General features: G+C 44.7%; 1 protein-coding gene across 1 annotated transcript in view; it reads right to left on the bottom strand.

Moving 5' to 3' along the window:
- Positions 1–962: 962 nt before the first annotated feature.
- Positions 963–16,645, bottom strand: part of LOC120062235 (GPI ethanolamine phosphate transferase 2-like) — a 117,000-nt gene continuing 101,317 nt past the window's right edge. Inside the window, exon 14 of the mRNA XM_039012054.1 lies at positions 963–2,344. Within this exon, the coding sequence (XP_038867982.1) occupies positions 2,122–2,344 (223 nt within the window). The 3' untranslated portion in view covers positions 963–2,121. The remainder of the gene's footprint in view (positions 2,345–16,645) is intronic.

Below are 16,645 nucleotides of genomic sequence, written 5' to 3' on the forward strand. Positions count from 1 at the left end.
CAACATGTGTAGTTCCCACTGTGAAGCATGGAGGAGGAGGTGAGATGGTGTGGGGGGCTTTGCTGGTGACACTGTCAGTGATTTATTTAGAATTCAAGGCACACTTAACCAGCATGGCAACCACAGCATTCTGCAGCGATACGCCATCCCATCTGGTTTGCGCTATCATTTGTTTTTCAACAGGACAATGACTCAACACACCTCCAGGCTGTGTAAGGGCTATTTGACCAAGAAGGAGAGTGATGGAGTGCTGCATCAGATGACCTGGCCTCCACAATCACCTGACCTCAACTCAATTGAGGTGGTTTGGGATGAGTTGGACCGCAGAGTGAAGGAAAAGCAGCCAACAAGTGCTCAGCATATGTGGGAACTGCTTCAAGACCGTTGGAAAAGCATTCCAGGTGAAGCTGGTTGAGATAATGCCAAGAGTGTGCAAAGCTGTCATCAATGCAAAGGGTGGATACTTTGAAGAATCCAAAATATATTTTGATTTGTTTAAACACTTTTTTTAGTTATTACATGATTCCATACTATTTCATAGTTTCGTAGAAAATAGTAAAAAATTAAGAAAAACCCTTGAATGAGTAAGTGTGTCCAAACTTATGACTGGTACTGTAACAAAATATTTGAACAAAAAACAAAATCAACATTATCCTAAATAACACATGAATAGTTGGAAAATGAAAAGTAATACACAACAATCACATATCTAAGGTCATATATATAAAGTTGTGTGATTTGCTGCAATCTCATATGCTTATTTACCAGACTTGCAAACAGCTACAGTAATGTTATTATTGGACATTGAGAGCCCTTTATCAGAATATGGATCTCCGTTCAAGTTCTTTGCAAGTTATCCAAACAGATTGTGTGACTGGAACTAACCGCTTTTTACATTCAGTATTCACAAAATTTCCCTAGGGGATATCTTCATAAATGTAAAAAAAAACACTTTAATTGTATTTAAAGTAAGCAATTTGTAAGTTTATTTTATTATGTAATTGAATTAGTGTGTCAGGGGAAGGTCTCCCAATTGCCAATGATTAGGTTTCACAAGTCTGGCAGAAGTAGGTAAGAAATCAAATTGTCGATTGGCATACATAACCCTTTTTTAACATTAGAAAACCAAAGGAGCAATACAGAAATATAAGTGAAATATTGCCTCATACACAATATATTTATCAAAAGATAACCACTTTTAGATGGAAAATGTATATCACCTTACCCAACAACAATGAACCTTTATCCCCACACAGCGGCTAAATCTAAATTCTCTTTTCATTAACGGCATTCACCCAGAATCAATTCTCATCTGAGAATTAGTAATAATCCACTGTATTAACAAAGCGTTGACTGAATTTCAATATATTCCCCGAGAGTAAAAAAAAAAAATATATATACATATATGCCTGAAAGTAAAGTGGGAGGAAAGTATGGCTTGTTATTAGCTTGGAGCAGATCTATATCATCTACAAAGAGAATCCATTCAACTCAGTTAGTTCATTGAAGAGATGGAAAATACAGACCGGTTGGAAAGCATATCGACAAAGTCCCTGTGCTGATAATGTGGTCACTGTATTGATTAAAGTGCATGGAGGAAATACAGTATAATGCAACTGGCATAAAGCACTACAGAGAAACGGTGGTCAATAGAAGCACTTACTAGTCTACGGAAACAAAACAAACAATAACACATAAAAAATAATGAATACAAATCCAATTTCAATCCAATTTCAAGGGACAGTATACCTTCACGATTGCGCTTTTGACACATTCAAATTAAATTATTAATTAATTCACCTTTCATGTTCAGCTCTGCTCAATAAACACCACAACAGACTTCAGTAGAACCAGCCAACACATCAAAATAATAATCTTACTAAATAAGTTTTGTTTTAGACCATAGAGAAACTATATTGCTTTCCAAAAGGTGAACGCCGCTGTCCTAGAACTCCAGCGCAGGGGACAGTACATTCATACCTACTCCTCCGGGGTGTAGTAGGGCATCCAGAAGTCAACGAGGACAGTATCAGGACCACCCATTATCATAGTATTTAGCCTTTGGCCCTTCTCCTTAACCCATTTTCCTGAAAGCTGAGAGTCCTCGGAGACGTGGGGTCCCTAGGGCCTGCTGGAGCTGCGGCTCTGCTCCATGGTGGTGAAGAAGAGGCAAATTGCGGCGGTGAGTAGTGTGTGCATGGACTCATACAGCAGCTTGGGCGAGAAGACGCTCCAGATGAAGAGGTGGTAGCGCAGAGCCGTGACCAGCACCACGTAGGCTGCCACCGGCACAGAGCGCAGCAGGGCCAAGCAGTAGCAGCCATGGCCGACCGCCACTGAGCTCCTGGAGAGAGGAGGAGAGGTAGAGGGGGATATGGGAGAGGGTGAAGAGATACAATGAGAGAGAAGGGAGAGAAATATAAATAATAATAGAAATAATTTGAATCTCATTTGGTTGTCAGAACAATGGAAAAACAGACGCCACGAGCAGTCAAAACCACAAATGTGCACCTGACAAAAATAAATAAATACTGCATGGGACATCACAGGTTTGGAGGTTCGCATCTCATAGGTCACGTTTTAACACCATGTGTACATTCAACCTCCACATCTAAAGTACTTGATAGAAAACAAACGCTATTGAACTCCTGGACTCATAGACAGAGCCTATTGCAATTCTCTTAGCCTTGAGGCACATGCTTTCATCAGCATTTCTTCCTGAGGACTTGTATCTCGGCCGTCTCAATGCTTATGGTTGCTTTAGCCTACCATCGACTCTAACATGAAGAAGGCCTTGGTACCTCTGAAAAGAATGTGATCTAATTGTCTATTCAGATAGGGGTGGATGGATGCCAGCGCATGTAGGACGTATAGGATATGACCTTCCACGACAGCCTTTCAATTCAAAAGAAAGGCAGATATGGTGGGAGAATTTCTCATTCAAAACAATCGGAAATACAGAGAAGTGTGTACAAGCTGCTCGCACACACCGTCTCTTCACACTCTTTTTTCAACATTCGTTCTCGTTCACAAAAGCACACATGTGCACAATCCTGCACCCACAAACACGTGTGCGCGCATACACACGCACAAACACAGCATCCAAAAGCTCCTACGTCTGAGTAGAGCCACAGCTCATTCCATATTCAGGCTGGGATACTGCAGCCATGTAAATCGCAAAGCTCTGGGGGAGGAAGTTCAAGCCTGGGAAGTCATCCCTCCCAAACAAATAAAGGCACGCTAAAGTGCTGCACTGAGGCAGTGGGTGGTAGTTGTAGAAAACTCTTACAGTCCCTCTCCTGAACACTATCACTACAACACTTCTACCTAGTCCACTTCCTGTTTGCTGTGGGTGTGTGCCTGTCTTGAGTGTGGTAATAAAGTGTGAATTGTATCCCTGTCTCCTACTGTTACTTTCCGTCCTCTTACTGGGACACCGGGACAGTTGCACCTACTGTATATCTAAACCGGCACCTCTATCGGAGACCACCACATGGTGGCGCTCTTTTTCATTGTCTGGATAGATGCAATTGTCCTGGATTAGACCATTACTGACAGGATGCAGTTCATGCCGTATGCCATGCCCCAGACCAGGCGCACATGCCAGCGTGTACAGAAGGACCGGGGAGTCCAGCAGATCGAGGCCATGGAGAGGCCCCCCCATGCGGATACTGTCCCCCTGCTGCAACATTGTCGCCATCAGGGACTGCAGCTCTTGTCCTCGAGTACCACAGGATCGACCAACTGTGTCCTGTGTACCAGGTATTGCAGCAGCCTCGAATGGCTTGGGTGCCACGGCCACCGGTCCAGTCACCACTCACACGTGTCAAGTGGCAACCGGCCCGCCAGCCAGTTCAGCTGCCACCCGGACACCAGCATGTCCAGTGGTCACAAGAGCCCTAGGAGGTTCTTCAGCCAGTGCTCTCACCAGCTCCTTGGCACGTCAGGCACACACATTCAACAGGACTCCAGTACGTCCAGACAGCTACGTAGCACCCTGCACTCCAGCAAACCATGCGGTCCCGGCGTGCCAGTCCGGCCAGCAGCTGCCAGAGTTAGAGTCAGGCCTGCCACCCAGACTGATGCCACGACGGGCATCCATTCACATCCAGGCTGGCGCCGGAACCAACCCAGCCTCAACAGCTCCCATAGCCAGTCCTTGAGCCAGCCAAGAAGTTGCCAGAGCCTCAACCAATCCTATCCAATGCGCTTCAGACGCCAAAACCGATGACAGAGGTGGAGCAAGACCTGTGACTGTCAGTGCTTGAGCCTGCCCCACGATGGATACCGAGGCCCAAGTCTTCCACCAGCTGGCTGAACTCCACTCCGCACCCCAGCCGGTACCAACACAAGCAGCACCTGAGCCAGTTGAGCCGTTGTCAGTGCTGCACCCTGCCCTATGACCAGCAGAGTTCAAAGAAGCAAAGACGATACCAGAGCTGCAACCCGACCAGCAGCTGCCAGTGATCCAACCTTATCAACCTGCAGGACCAGATTCGCAGCCACTGGTGCCCAAGCCACCACCTCAACAGACACTCCTGCTAGTGTCTCTCCTGGACCAGACATGACCAGACTCAACTCCAGTGCTGGTCGCTACACTACCCTCTGCTCTTGCAGACCTGCTTGGCCTGGATCTAACATACAAGCCGACTCCACAGTCAGAGTCCCAGTCGGCATCCAATCCTTCACTATCTCTCCTGTACCTGCCAGCATCAGACCAGACCCCAGTTCTGGTCCCGATGTTCAGTGCCGTCCCGGAGAACAAGTCCAGCATCAACCTGGGCCCATTACCAGACCGAGCACCAGCCCTGGGTCCGATATCTGGCCCTGTCCTGGATCTGTCGGCCGACTCAGCTCCAGTCATATATGTCTGCCATCCACTCCTGCCTGCTGATGCCTCAATACCAGATTCAGTGCCAGCCCTGGATGTGGACCGGCCTCGTGCTCTGGACCTGGATAACCAGCACTTTCTCCCTGTCCCTATCAAGTATGCCTAGCCTGCCTCAGTGGGATGGCCTCCTCCATCAGCCTGGACACCTCCAGCAGCATGGACACGGACCGTCCCAACACCTGCTGGACTACCCGGCCTCATGGACATTATGAGCGCCTTGTCCCTTACTGACCAGGGGGTGAGGGACTGACCGACACCTCTATAGGAGACCATCCCATGGTGGCACCATTTTTCAGTAGTGCAATCAATTTAGGGTAGGTGTTGAATCAAAAGGTGTGTGTGGGATTGTTTGGGTGTGTGTTCGCATAATCAGTGAGAGTCCCTACACAAGCACCCCTGTAGGTGCCAACATAAATGACTGTACTCAGTAACACACACTGAATGTGTCCGTCTCTCTCTCTCACAAACCCTGATCAATGCACATAGAGCACACACAAACACCCTTGCATTTTTTTGGCAGAGGAAAAGTATTAAAGCAAGTCTGGAACTGCATTGGCTGATGTGTAATCTCAAATCTCTTTAGTTCACAAACCACATTGTTTTATATCAACTGACATTCACATTTGTAGCATCTACTCTGACAATGACAATGCTAGATGAACAGTTAATCAATGGGTTTAGAACCTAAACATTATCAAGTACTAAATACATTTTAAACTGTGTGTCATCTGCATAGGTGTGGAAGTCGACACAATGTTCAGAAATAATTTTGCTTAGTGGGAGCCATGTATCAGGAAAGAAGTGGAGCAAGAATCAATCTCCATGGAACACCGGTAATACCAGTACAGCCATGTATAAGGAAAGAAGTGGATAAAGAATCAGTCCCTGCGGGACATCAGTAAAATGATGTCTCCAACACTAACAGCTTAACTACATCAGGAAGGTTGTTTGTATATACAGTACCGGTCAAAAGTTTGGACACAGCTACTCATTCAAGGTTTTTCTTTATTTTTACTATTTTCTAAATTGTAGAATAATAGTGAACACATCAAAACTATGAAATAACACATATGGAATCATGTAGTACCCAAAAAAGCTTTAAATAAATCAAAATATATGTTATATTTGACATTATTCAAATTAGCCATCATTTGCCTTGATGACAGCTTTGCACACTCTTTGCATTCTCTCAACCAGCTTCACCTGGAATACTTTTCCAGCGGTCTTGAAGGAGTTTCTACATATGCTGAGCACTTGTTGGCTGCTTTTCCTTCACTCTGCAGTCCAACTCATCCCAAACCATCTCGACTGTGTTGAGGTCAGGTGATTGTGGAGGCCAGGTCATCTGATGCAGCGCTCCATCACTCTCCTTCTTGTACAAATAGCCCTTAAACAGCCTGGAGGTGTGTTGGGTCATTCTCCTGTTGAAAAACAAATGATAATCCCGCTAAGCGCAAACCAGATAGGATGGCGTATCGCTGCAGAATGTTGTGGTAGCCATGTCACCAGCAAAGCACCCCCACACCATCACACCTCCCCCACCATGCTTCGCGGTGGGAACCACACATGCAAAGATCATCTGTTCATCTACTCTGCATCTCACAAAGACACGGCGGTTAGAACCAAAAATCTCAGACCAAAAGGACAGATTTCCACCGGTCTAATGTCCATTGCTCGTGTTTCTTGGCCTAAGGAAGTCTCTTATTTTTATTGGTGTCCTTTAGTAGTGGTTTCTTTGCAGAAATTCGACCACGAAGGCCTGATTCACGCAGTCTCTTCTGAACAGTTGATGTTGAGATGTGTCTGTTACTTGAACTCTGTGAAACATTTATTTGGGCTGCAATTTCTGAAACTTGTAACTCTACTAAACTTATTCTCTGTAGCAGAGGTAACTCTGGGTCTTCCTTTCCTGTGGCGGTCCTCATGAGAGACAGTTTCATCATAGTGCTTGATGGTTTTTGCGGCTACTTTGAAGAATCTCAAATCTCAAATATATTTTTTATTTGTTTAACACTTTTTTGGTTACTACAAGATTACATATGTGATATTTCATAGTTTTGATGTCTTCACTATTATTCTACAATGTAGAACATTGGAAAAATAAAGAAAAATCCCTTGCAGGAGTAGGTGTGTCTAAACTTTTGACTGGTACTGTCTATCTGTTTTTACTTCTACACCAGAGGCATATGACAAGTTGCTGTATTATGTGTGTAGTGTACTCTTCAGAGACAAGTGTTTCTTCATAGGAAATAAACTCTGAGATTAAATATACGCTCCAGGCACACAAGCCTCCAGGCATGTGTTGAGTGCTGCTCATGCTGCCTATGTAGCAGGTAGCATTGACTGCACTGGGAATGTGTGTCCTCAGCTGTGTCTTCTGTCTGCCAAGACTTGTTGGCTGCTTTTCATTTACTCTGCGGTCTGACTCATCCCAAACCATCTCAATTGTGTTGAGGTCGGGGATTGTGGAGGCCAGGTCATCTGATACAGCACTCCATCACTCTCCTTCTTGATAAAATAGCCCTTACACATTGTTGCGGTGCTCACTGACCCGTGTCTTAAGGCTTCTATGGGTTTCTCTATGTAAGACAGACCCCAAGAACATTTCAACATGTAAATATCATTGGAGGACATGCAGGTAATTAGTCTTTGTCCTGTGCGGGGGTGGGTAAATGAGTTGCGTTTGTACATGAAGCTGCATTGAGGACATTGGCCACATTTGTAATTACCCTCCGGAACCTTGTCCAATAAAGTTTCCCTTTTCTCTGGTGGGTAATCAGATTTAACCACAATGTCTCTCACATTTGGGGATCCTTTAAAGACCATATGTGGGGTATATTTAAAAATGTGTTTCAATTGTGGGTAAGTATCAATAATGTTCATTGTCATTCAGGTTATCAATGGGGTGGCAGGTAGCCTAGTGGTTAGAGCGTTGGGCCAGTAACTGAAAGGTTGCTGGATCAAATCCCCGAGCTGACGAGGTAAAAATCTGTCGTTCTTCCCCTGAACAAGGCAGTTTAACCCACTGTTCCCCGGTAGGCTGTCATTGTAAATAAGACTTTGTTCTTAAAAAATAAATACAAAAACATCAATGGGAAAAACAGCACTATTTCCTGTCTATTTACTAATATTGTTCAATAGATTAAAATTGGCAGGTGCATAGGGAGCAACCCCATTACAAAAAAACTTTTGAAAGTCTATAACTGTATCAAAGTCATTGTCCTGTGATATTTTGACAAATGATAGTCCCTTACCCAGGGCAGATGAACATGTTGGATGAACATGCAGTCCTCTCCTGCATTTCTTGCGGGGAAGCAGGGTTGGCGGTGGTCATGATGACGGCCTATTCGATTCTCCAAAAAAGAAGGCGCGGGAGTTGTGAGGGAGTTGGTTGATTGCCACATTAGTGGCCCTCTAGGATTACGGCTGGGCTGGCGTTTACCCTTCCAGCTTGCTCGTGGGGGAGTGCCAATTGGCTGTCTCCGGCCATCCCTCCAGAATTATACCTTCTGCTCCGCAGTATCATGCTCAAACTTTTTCTGCTTTTTCCACTTGTCTTTGTCTCCTCCGCAAGTTTATCACAAATGTTTTCCATATTGGTTAGAATGTTCTCTCTTTTGTCCTTATGGGTGATCTTGCTTTCTAGATCAACATTTAACTGTGCCACTTGATCTCTAGTCGTGCTCAATTGTTCTCTCACTTCTTGTATGGTGAGCAACATTGAATCAAACAAACATTTATTAAGAATCTCGCACCATCGGTCACAAAAAGAGGGATTGTTCGAACCAAGAACCGGTTCTTTCTATATCTATAATCTATTTCTGCCTTTCATTTGATTATCTTAGATAATCACTGAAGGTGACATCATGATAATATTGTTTTGTCTCATGGACCTGTAGATTCTTGAGAGATGTGATAACTGAGTCTGCATTGCAATCTGTCGTTGGGCCAGTTTCATCAAAAAGCGAGTCCTTCATTATGATCCGGGAATAATCATCCTCTGAGAACTCAAATGACTTGCTTTGGCCCGCCATTTGAGAGTCTGCTATTTCAGCCATAATATCAGAAGACAGGTAGACTTGTGAAAAGGGAGTCTCAAAAATGAGTGCTGTATGGTAGAGAGTTCATGTACAAAAGCTGAAGAACATACGCACTGTGATGGACATTTAATACATGTGCTGTTCTAATAACCAATTTCTGTGTTCATGCAAGTGACTGATTGAACGAATCTTCACTTATCAGTATCTGCAATTTGGCAGTTCGCCCAGACCTTGTTTTGAGAACGAAAAATCTCAGTTTCAAGGTCTCAGCTTAGAGAGAAGAAGCCTTGTCTGTCACATGTTATGAACCATTATTGGTCGGTCACATGAATGAAACAAAACGGTAATGATGAATTAATCATGCTAAATCATGCAAATATAACTTATCTGTGTATAGCCGTATAGCAGACAGCAGAGCTTCTGACAGACGTTCACTATGGTGCATTAAGTTGGTTGGAACCTCTCCAGTGCACTGACAATAATCAATGACTAATTTAAGATTGACTTTGAGTGTCCCTGTGTAAGAATTTCTACAACAGCAAATCCAGGTACTTTCCGCAGGTGCTGCACACTGCTTCTCATGCTCCCAGGTGATATTTATTTATAACAAAGTTTCGACCCGTAGGTCTTCATCAGGCATCCATATCCCAGGTGGGGGTGGAAGGTTCTATATGTGACCCGTTTCAGGAAACTAGGCGTATGTCGTGGGTCACTACCTCACAGGAGAGGCGTTTGTACGTAAACTTTATTTTTTAAAATATTTTTCTTTTTTGGGGGGGGGCATTAATGCCTTCTCGAACATGTGAACTTTCACGTGCCTTAATAACAAACTTGTATGCCATCTGTAAATATGAATAAAATATTTAAAGTAGCCTAGTTGGTTAAGCCACAGAAAAAGTGAGAAACCTTCCCGCTACCCATGATTGGCTGAGATAAGGTGTGGGCTGGACATGCCGAGAGATGAGTTTGGATTGGTCTTCCATATAGCACGCTTCTGTCTATTTGAGCAGGCCAATAGGTAATCCTGTCTAACGCAGCTTTTTTTTTAAATGAATCACGTATTAAAACTTAAGACTCCACTATGCAAGTATCCATTTCAATAGAACATCAATGCAACAACTGTTTCAGAGCACTCTCGTCTGTGTGCCAGAGCACAGAATAACTGATGAATTTATGAAAAGCGTAATTAAATTGTTGCTAGGTGCTCCTATATGTTAGTCACCAACGCTCTGGATAACATGAAAACAACCTAACCAGCTCTGCTAGGGCGAGTGAAATGGTCAGAGTTTGGGTGGGGGCTAAAGCTTAAGATGACTTTTATGGCATTGTACACGGTCAATTTGAACCAGAGTGACTTGACACAACAACGGGCCAAGCAACGGAAACGGCACAGGACGTCTTATTTAATGAAAGGGGTTGCAGTCTGCCGTGAAGCACTCATTCATGTATGCGAACGGGTAAGAGTCTAGCTACAGTTTCAGATATAATACGTTTCTAATTTTGTCAGAAAGTTGTTTTCATTGCAAGTTCAAGAATACTGTTAGCTAGCTAGCTGACATTAGATGGCTGGCTCGCTAGCTAACATTACGTTTATGATCTGTGTGTAGTAACGTTATCTCAGAATGCCATTTCACATGGCTAGTTATGGCCTAATGTTTGCTAGCTAACTAGCTACCTTTGCACCTATTTGGTTAACTTTAGCTAGCTATGACAATCGGTTTGTATTGCTAGTACTCTATGGATTAGGATTAAGATTCAGATTCATTGTTTAGCTAGCATGTCTAAACAAAAGACTCCACTACGCCAGATGATTACATGACCCATCAAGTTGGCCAGGTGTGTCTGACGGTGATTACGGCTATCTACTGTATAATAATGCCAAAATATTTGTTTCTGGAATTTGTCTTTCAGCATCAGTAGAACACGCCTGATTCTCCTCCACCAGTCATACAAGGAGACTGGTCTAATGTCTCCCATCAAAAAGAGAGCTGGCCCAAGCAAGCACAGCTTACACTGAAGCATGAGGACTTGCAGCGAGTGGTGAACGTCATCAACAACTACACAGAGGATAATGCAATAGTGTTATAAGGACGCCACCCAGGACACAAACACTTTGGTGGAAAGCTGCTGCCATCCCATGTGACAAAAGCAGCAGTGTGGCGTCTCTACAAGGAATTGAACACTTGGTATGTAAAGCACAAACAACATGTTTTCATTATTTAACTGACCAACATGACTGGCACTACTTTTATTGATCTGACATTATTTCTGTATTTTCCAGAGGTACGTGTAGTCGGGCTGTGTGATCATTTTAACTTCCAGTTTCCAAGATGATGTTTCTGTATGCAGTGCTGCTGCTCTGCACATTTGTAGGTAAGTGAAACCTACCTGATAATGATGCATTACAAAATTATATCACGTTTTACATTACATTTTCTTTTCATTAACTTATCTTAATGTTCTTTTGTTGTTTGCAGGTGCACTATCCTTCTGACCCTATGCAGCCAGGTCCCATCTACTTTTTAACTCTTCGCAAGTGTGGCTTGTTTGGTGTCTGCTGTGAAGAAATACCACAACAAGTCAACTACTTGATTGATGTAGGCATGTCATCCAGCAAAGGCAGCAGCTCAGTCATCAACTACATGCACCATTTCTTTACCAACTACGGAGTTGTGGAAACACGTGTGGACCTGAATTGTGATAGCTGCAGCGGCCAAAACAAGAACAAGTTTGTGCTCTGGTATTGTGCCTGGCGGACCACGCACAAGCTCCACCACAGTCTGGAACTTCACTTCCTGATCACAGGCCACACCAAGTTTGCCCCCGACTGGTGCTTCGCCCTCATCAAGCAGCACTTCAGAAAGACCAGAGTGAACACTGTGTCTGAGATTTATTGGTGTTGTGAAAGACAGCACTGTGACAGGGGTCAACATCCCACAGCTGGTTGGACTGGAGGATGGTACGGTGCTGGTGGAAAGCTATGTCTGGCAACAACACCTGACTCCGTACTTCAGGCCGCTGCCACAGTTCAAGCAGTACCAGCACTTCAGGTGAATATCCTTTTCAGTGCATTGTATGAGGTTGTTCTTCTTATCTAAACTTGGGAGATGAGTTGATGTTGTGCAAGGTTGTAATGTCTTAATTATTTTTGTTATTTCCTGTTTTACAGCTTCGATGCTCTGGAGCCTGATGGTGTTGTCACCAAGGAGCGTTCTCAGTCGGGACCAGGTTTCAGCTGCTGCGCAACACTGATCCTTCCTCCCATAGATGGTCTGCCTGTACAAGCACCACCTGGACTGGACACAGCTAGACAAATGTATATTTTTGAGAAGATCAGGGAGTTTTGCGACGAAGAGGCTATGGACATCACATGCCCTGCATGGACAGAAACATGCAGGGCAGGACAGAAACAGGCTCTCCGAATGTAGATTCCCTTCTTCATGCGTGGTTCGGACGGAGCAGTCATCAGCACTATCTGAAGTACCTCTATTCACATGACTCTCTCCTAACACACACGCCATACGTTGCTGCTATATTATTTATTTATCCTGCTGCTCAGCCACTTTACCTCTGATTGTATGCATACAACCACCTCATCTGTCACTATCGTTATTGATATTGTTTGTGTACATACTGTATATTTTCTTTATATTGACACTATCTATTTCTGATATTACTACTATACAAGTAACCATTTGGCTGTACCGTTTACACCTTCTGTAGAGACCCATCCACTTGGCAAGATGTGGCTGGCAGTTTTAGCATTTCTTTCACATGACCCATCAATTTAGACAAGTGTGTCTGGGTAAATGTCATCTAATATTTATTAAATATTTTTACCTGGACACGTTCTGTTTACCTGGAATTTTTCTTATTGTAGACTACTACACTTTTAGTCTTAATCTTTAAATCAAATCAAATCAAATCAAATTTTATTTGTCACATACACATGGTTAGCAGATGTTAATGCGAGTGTAGCGAAATGCTTCTAGTTCCGACAATGCAGTAATAACCAACAAGTAATCTAACCTAACAATTCCACAACTACTACCTTATACACACAAGTGTAAAGGGATAAAGAATATGTACATAAAGATATATGAATGAGTGATGGTACAGAACGGCATAGGCAAGATGCAGTAGATGATATAGAGTACAGTATATACATATGAGATGAGTAATGTAGGGTATGTAAACATAAAGTGGCATAGTTTAAAGTGGCTAGTGATACATGTATTACATAGAGATGGCAAGATGCAGTAGATGATATAGAGTACAGTATATACATATACATATGAGATGAGTAATGTAGGGTATGTAAACATTATATTAAGTGGCATTGTTTAAAGTGGCTAGTGGTACATTTTTACATAATTTCCATCAATTCCCATTATTAAAGTGGCTGGAGTTGAGTCAGTATGTTGGCAGCGGCCGCTAAATGTTAGTGGTGGCTGTTTAACAGTCTGATGGCCTTGAGATAGAAGCTGTTTTTCAGTCTCTCGGTCCCTGCTTTGATGCACCTGTACTGACCTCGCCTTCTGGATGATAGCGGGGTGAACAGGCAGTGGCTTGGGTGGTTGTTGTCCTTGATGATCTTTATGGCCTTCCTGTGACATCGGGTGGTGTAGGTGTCCTGGAGGGCAGGTAGTTTGCCCCCGGTGATGCGTTGTGCAGACCGCACTACCCTCTGGAGAGCCTTACGGTTGTGGGCGGAGCAGTTGCCGTACCAGGCGGTGATACAGCCCGACAGGATGCTCTCGATTGTGCATCTGTAGAAGTTTGTGAGTGCTTTTGGTGACAAGCCGAATTTCTTCAGCCTCCTGAGGTTGAAGAGGCGCTGCTGCGCCTTCTTCACAACGCTGTCTGTGTGGGTGGACCAATTCAGTTTGTCCGTGATGTGTACACCGAGGAACTTAAAACTTTCCACCTTCTCCACTACTGACCCGTCGATGTGGATAGGGGGGTGCTCCCTCTGCTGTTTCCTGAAGTCCACAATCATCTCCTTTGTTTTGTTGACGTTGAGTGTGAGGTTATTTTCCTGACACCACACTCCGAGGGCCCTCACCTCCTCCCTGTAGGCCGTCTCGTCGTTGTTGGTAATCAAGCCTACCAATGTAGTGTCATCCGCAAACTTGATGATTGAGTTGGAGGCGTGCATGGCCACGCAGTCGTGGGTGAACAGGGAGTACAGGAGAGGGCTCAGAACGCACCCTTGTGGGGCCCCAGTGTTGAGGATCAGCGGGGTGGAGATGTTGTTACCTACCCTCACCACCTGGGGGCGGCCCGTCAGGAAGTCCAGGACCCAGTTGCACAGGGCGGGGTCGAGACCCAGGGTCTCGAGCTTGATGACGAGTTTGGAGGGTACTATGGTGTTAAATGCAGAGCTGTAGTCGATGAACAGCATTCTCACATAGGTATTCCTCTTGTCCAGATGGGTTAGGGCAGTGTGCAGTGTGGTTGCGATTGCGTCGTCTGTGGACCTATTGGGTCGGTAAGCAAATTGGAGTGGGTCTAGGGTGTCCGGTAGGGTGGAGGTGATATGGTCCTTGACTAGTCTCTCAAAGCACTTCATGACGACGGAAGTGAGTGCTATGGGGCAGTAGTCGTTTAGCTCAGTTACCTTAGCTTTCTTGGGAACAGGAACAATGGTTGCCCTCTTGAAGCATGTGGGAACAGCAGACTGGGATAAGGATTGATTGAAATGTCCGTAAACACACCAGCCAGCTGGTCTGCGCATGCTCTGAGGACGCGGCTGGGAATGCCGTCTGGGCCTGCAGCCTTGCGAGGGTTAACACGTTTAAATGTTTTACTCACCTCGGCTGCAGTGAAGGAGAGCCCGCAGGTTTTGGTAGCGGGCCGTGTCAGTGGCACTGTATTGTCCTCAAAGCGAGCAAAAAAGTTATTAAGCCTGTCTGGGAGCAAGACATCCTGGTCCGCGACGGGGCTGGTTTTCTTTTTGTAATCCGTGATTGACTGTAGACCCTGCCACATACCTCTTGTGTCTGAGCTGTTGAATTGTGACTCAATTTTGTCTCTGTACTGGGACTTAGCTAGTTGGATTGCCTTGCGGAGAGAATAGCTACACTGTTTGTATTCGGTCATGTTTCCGGTCACCTTGCTCTGGTTAAAAGCAGTGGTTCGCGCTTTCAGTTTCACGCGAATGCTGCCGTCAATCCACGGTTTCTGGTTTGGGAATTTTTTAATCGTTGCTGTGGGTACGACATCGTCAATGCACTTTCTAATGAACTCGCTCACCGAATCAGCATATTCGTCAATGTTGTTGTTGGACGCAATGCGGAACATATTCCAATCCACGTGATCGAAGCAGTCTTGAAGCGTGGAATCAGATTGGTCGGACCAGCGTTGAACAGACCTGAGCGAGGGAGCTTGTTGTTTTAGTTTCTGTTTGTAGGCTGGAAGCAACAAAATGGAGTCGTGGTCAGCTTTTCCGAAAGGAGGGCGGGGGAGGGCCTTATATGCGTCGCGGAAGTTAGTGTAGCAGTGATCCAAGGTTTTACCAGCCCTGGTAGCACAATCGATATGCTGATAGAATTTAGGGAGTTTTGTTTTCAGATTGGCCTTGTTAAAATCCCCAGCTACGATGAATGCAGCCTCAGGGTGTGTGGTTTCCAGTTTACAAAGAGTCAGATAAAGTTCGTTCAGGGCCATCGTTGTGTCTGCTTGGGGGGGAATATATACGGCTGTGATTATAATCGAAGAGAATTCCCTTGGTAGATAATGCGGTCGACATTTGATTGTGAGGAGTTCTAGATCAGGTGAACAGAATGACTTGAGTTCCTGTATGTTGTTATGATCACACCACGTCTCGTTAATCGTAAGGCATACCCCCCCGCCCCTCTTCTTACCAGAAAGATGTATGTTTCTGTCGGCGCGATGCGTGAAGAAACCAGCTGGCTGCACCGACTCCGTTAGCGTCTCTTGAGTTAGCCATGTTTCCGTGAAGCAGAGAACGTTACAATCTCTGATGTCCCTCTGGAATGTTACCCGTGCTCGGATTTCATCAACCTTATTGTCAAGAGACTGGACATTGGCGAGTAGTATGCTAGGGAGTAGAGCGCGATGTGCCCGTCTCCGAAGCCTGACCAGGAGACCGCTACGTTTGCCCCTTTTTCGGCGTCGCATAGGGTCGCCGGCTGGGATCAGATCCATTGTATTGGGTGGAAGGCAAAACACTGGATCCGTTTCGGGAAAGTCATATTCCTGGTTGGAACGATGGTAAGTTGACGTTGCTCTTATATTCAGTAGTTCCTCCCGACTGTATGTAATGAAACCTAAGATTACCTGGGGTACCAATGTAAGGAATAACACATAAAAAAACAAAATACTGCATATTTTCCAAGGAACGCGAAGCGAGGCGGCCATCTTGGTCGGCGCCGGAAGTAGAAGCCTTACTACACTACTCACTGTTTAGCACATGACCTCATATGTGAATCCTTAAAGAGATGGGTGGGGCTAGCTTAAGAGGGTGTGAACAATGCTGAATGGGTGTAGACAAAGGAGAGCTCTTCACTAGATACCAAAATATTCAAAGGCCATTTTCTCAAAAGTGAGTTTTACAAGTTTGTCAACTTTCAAACCAGAATTACTTCCCCATTGTTCCTCAAATGCGGCAGGTAGCCTAGTGGTTAGAGCGTTGGGCCAGTAACCGAAAGGTTGCTAAACCGAATCCCCTGTTTTTAGGCCGTCATTGTAA

Source organism: Salvelinus namaycush, chromosome 17, assembly GCF_016432855.1.
Source record: "Salvelinus namaycush isolate Seneca chromosome 17, SaNama_1.0, whole genome shotgun sequence".
NCBI classification, from domain to species: Eukaryota; Metazoa; Chordata; class Actinopteri; order Salmoniformes; family Salmonidae; genus Salvelinus; species Salvelinus namaycush.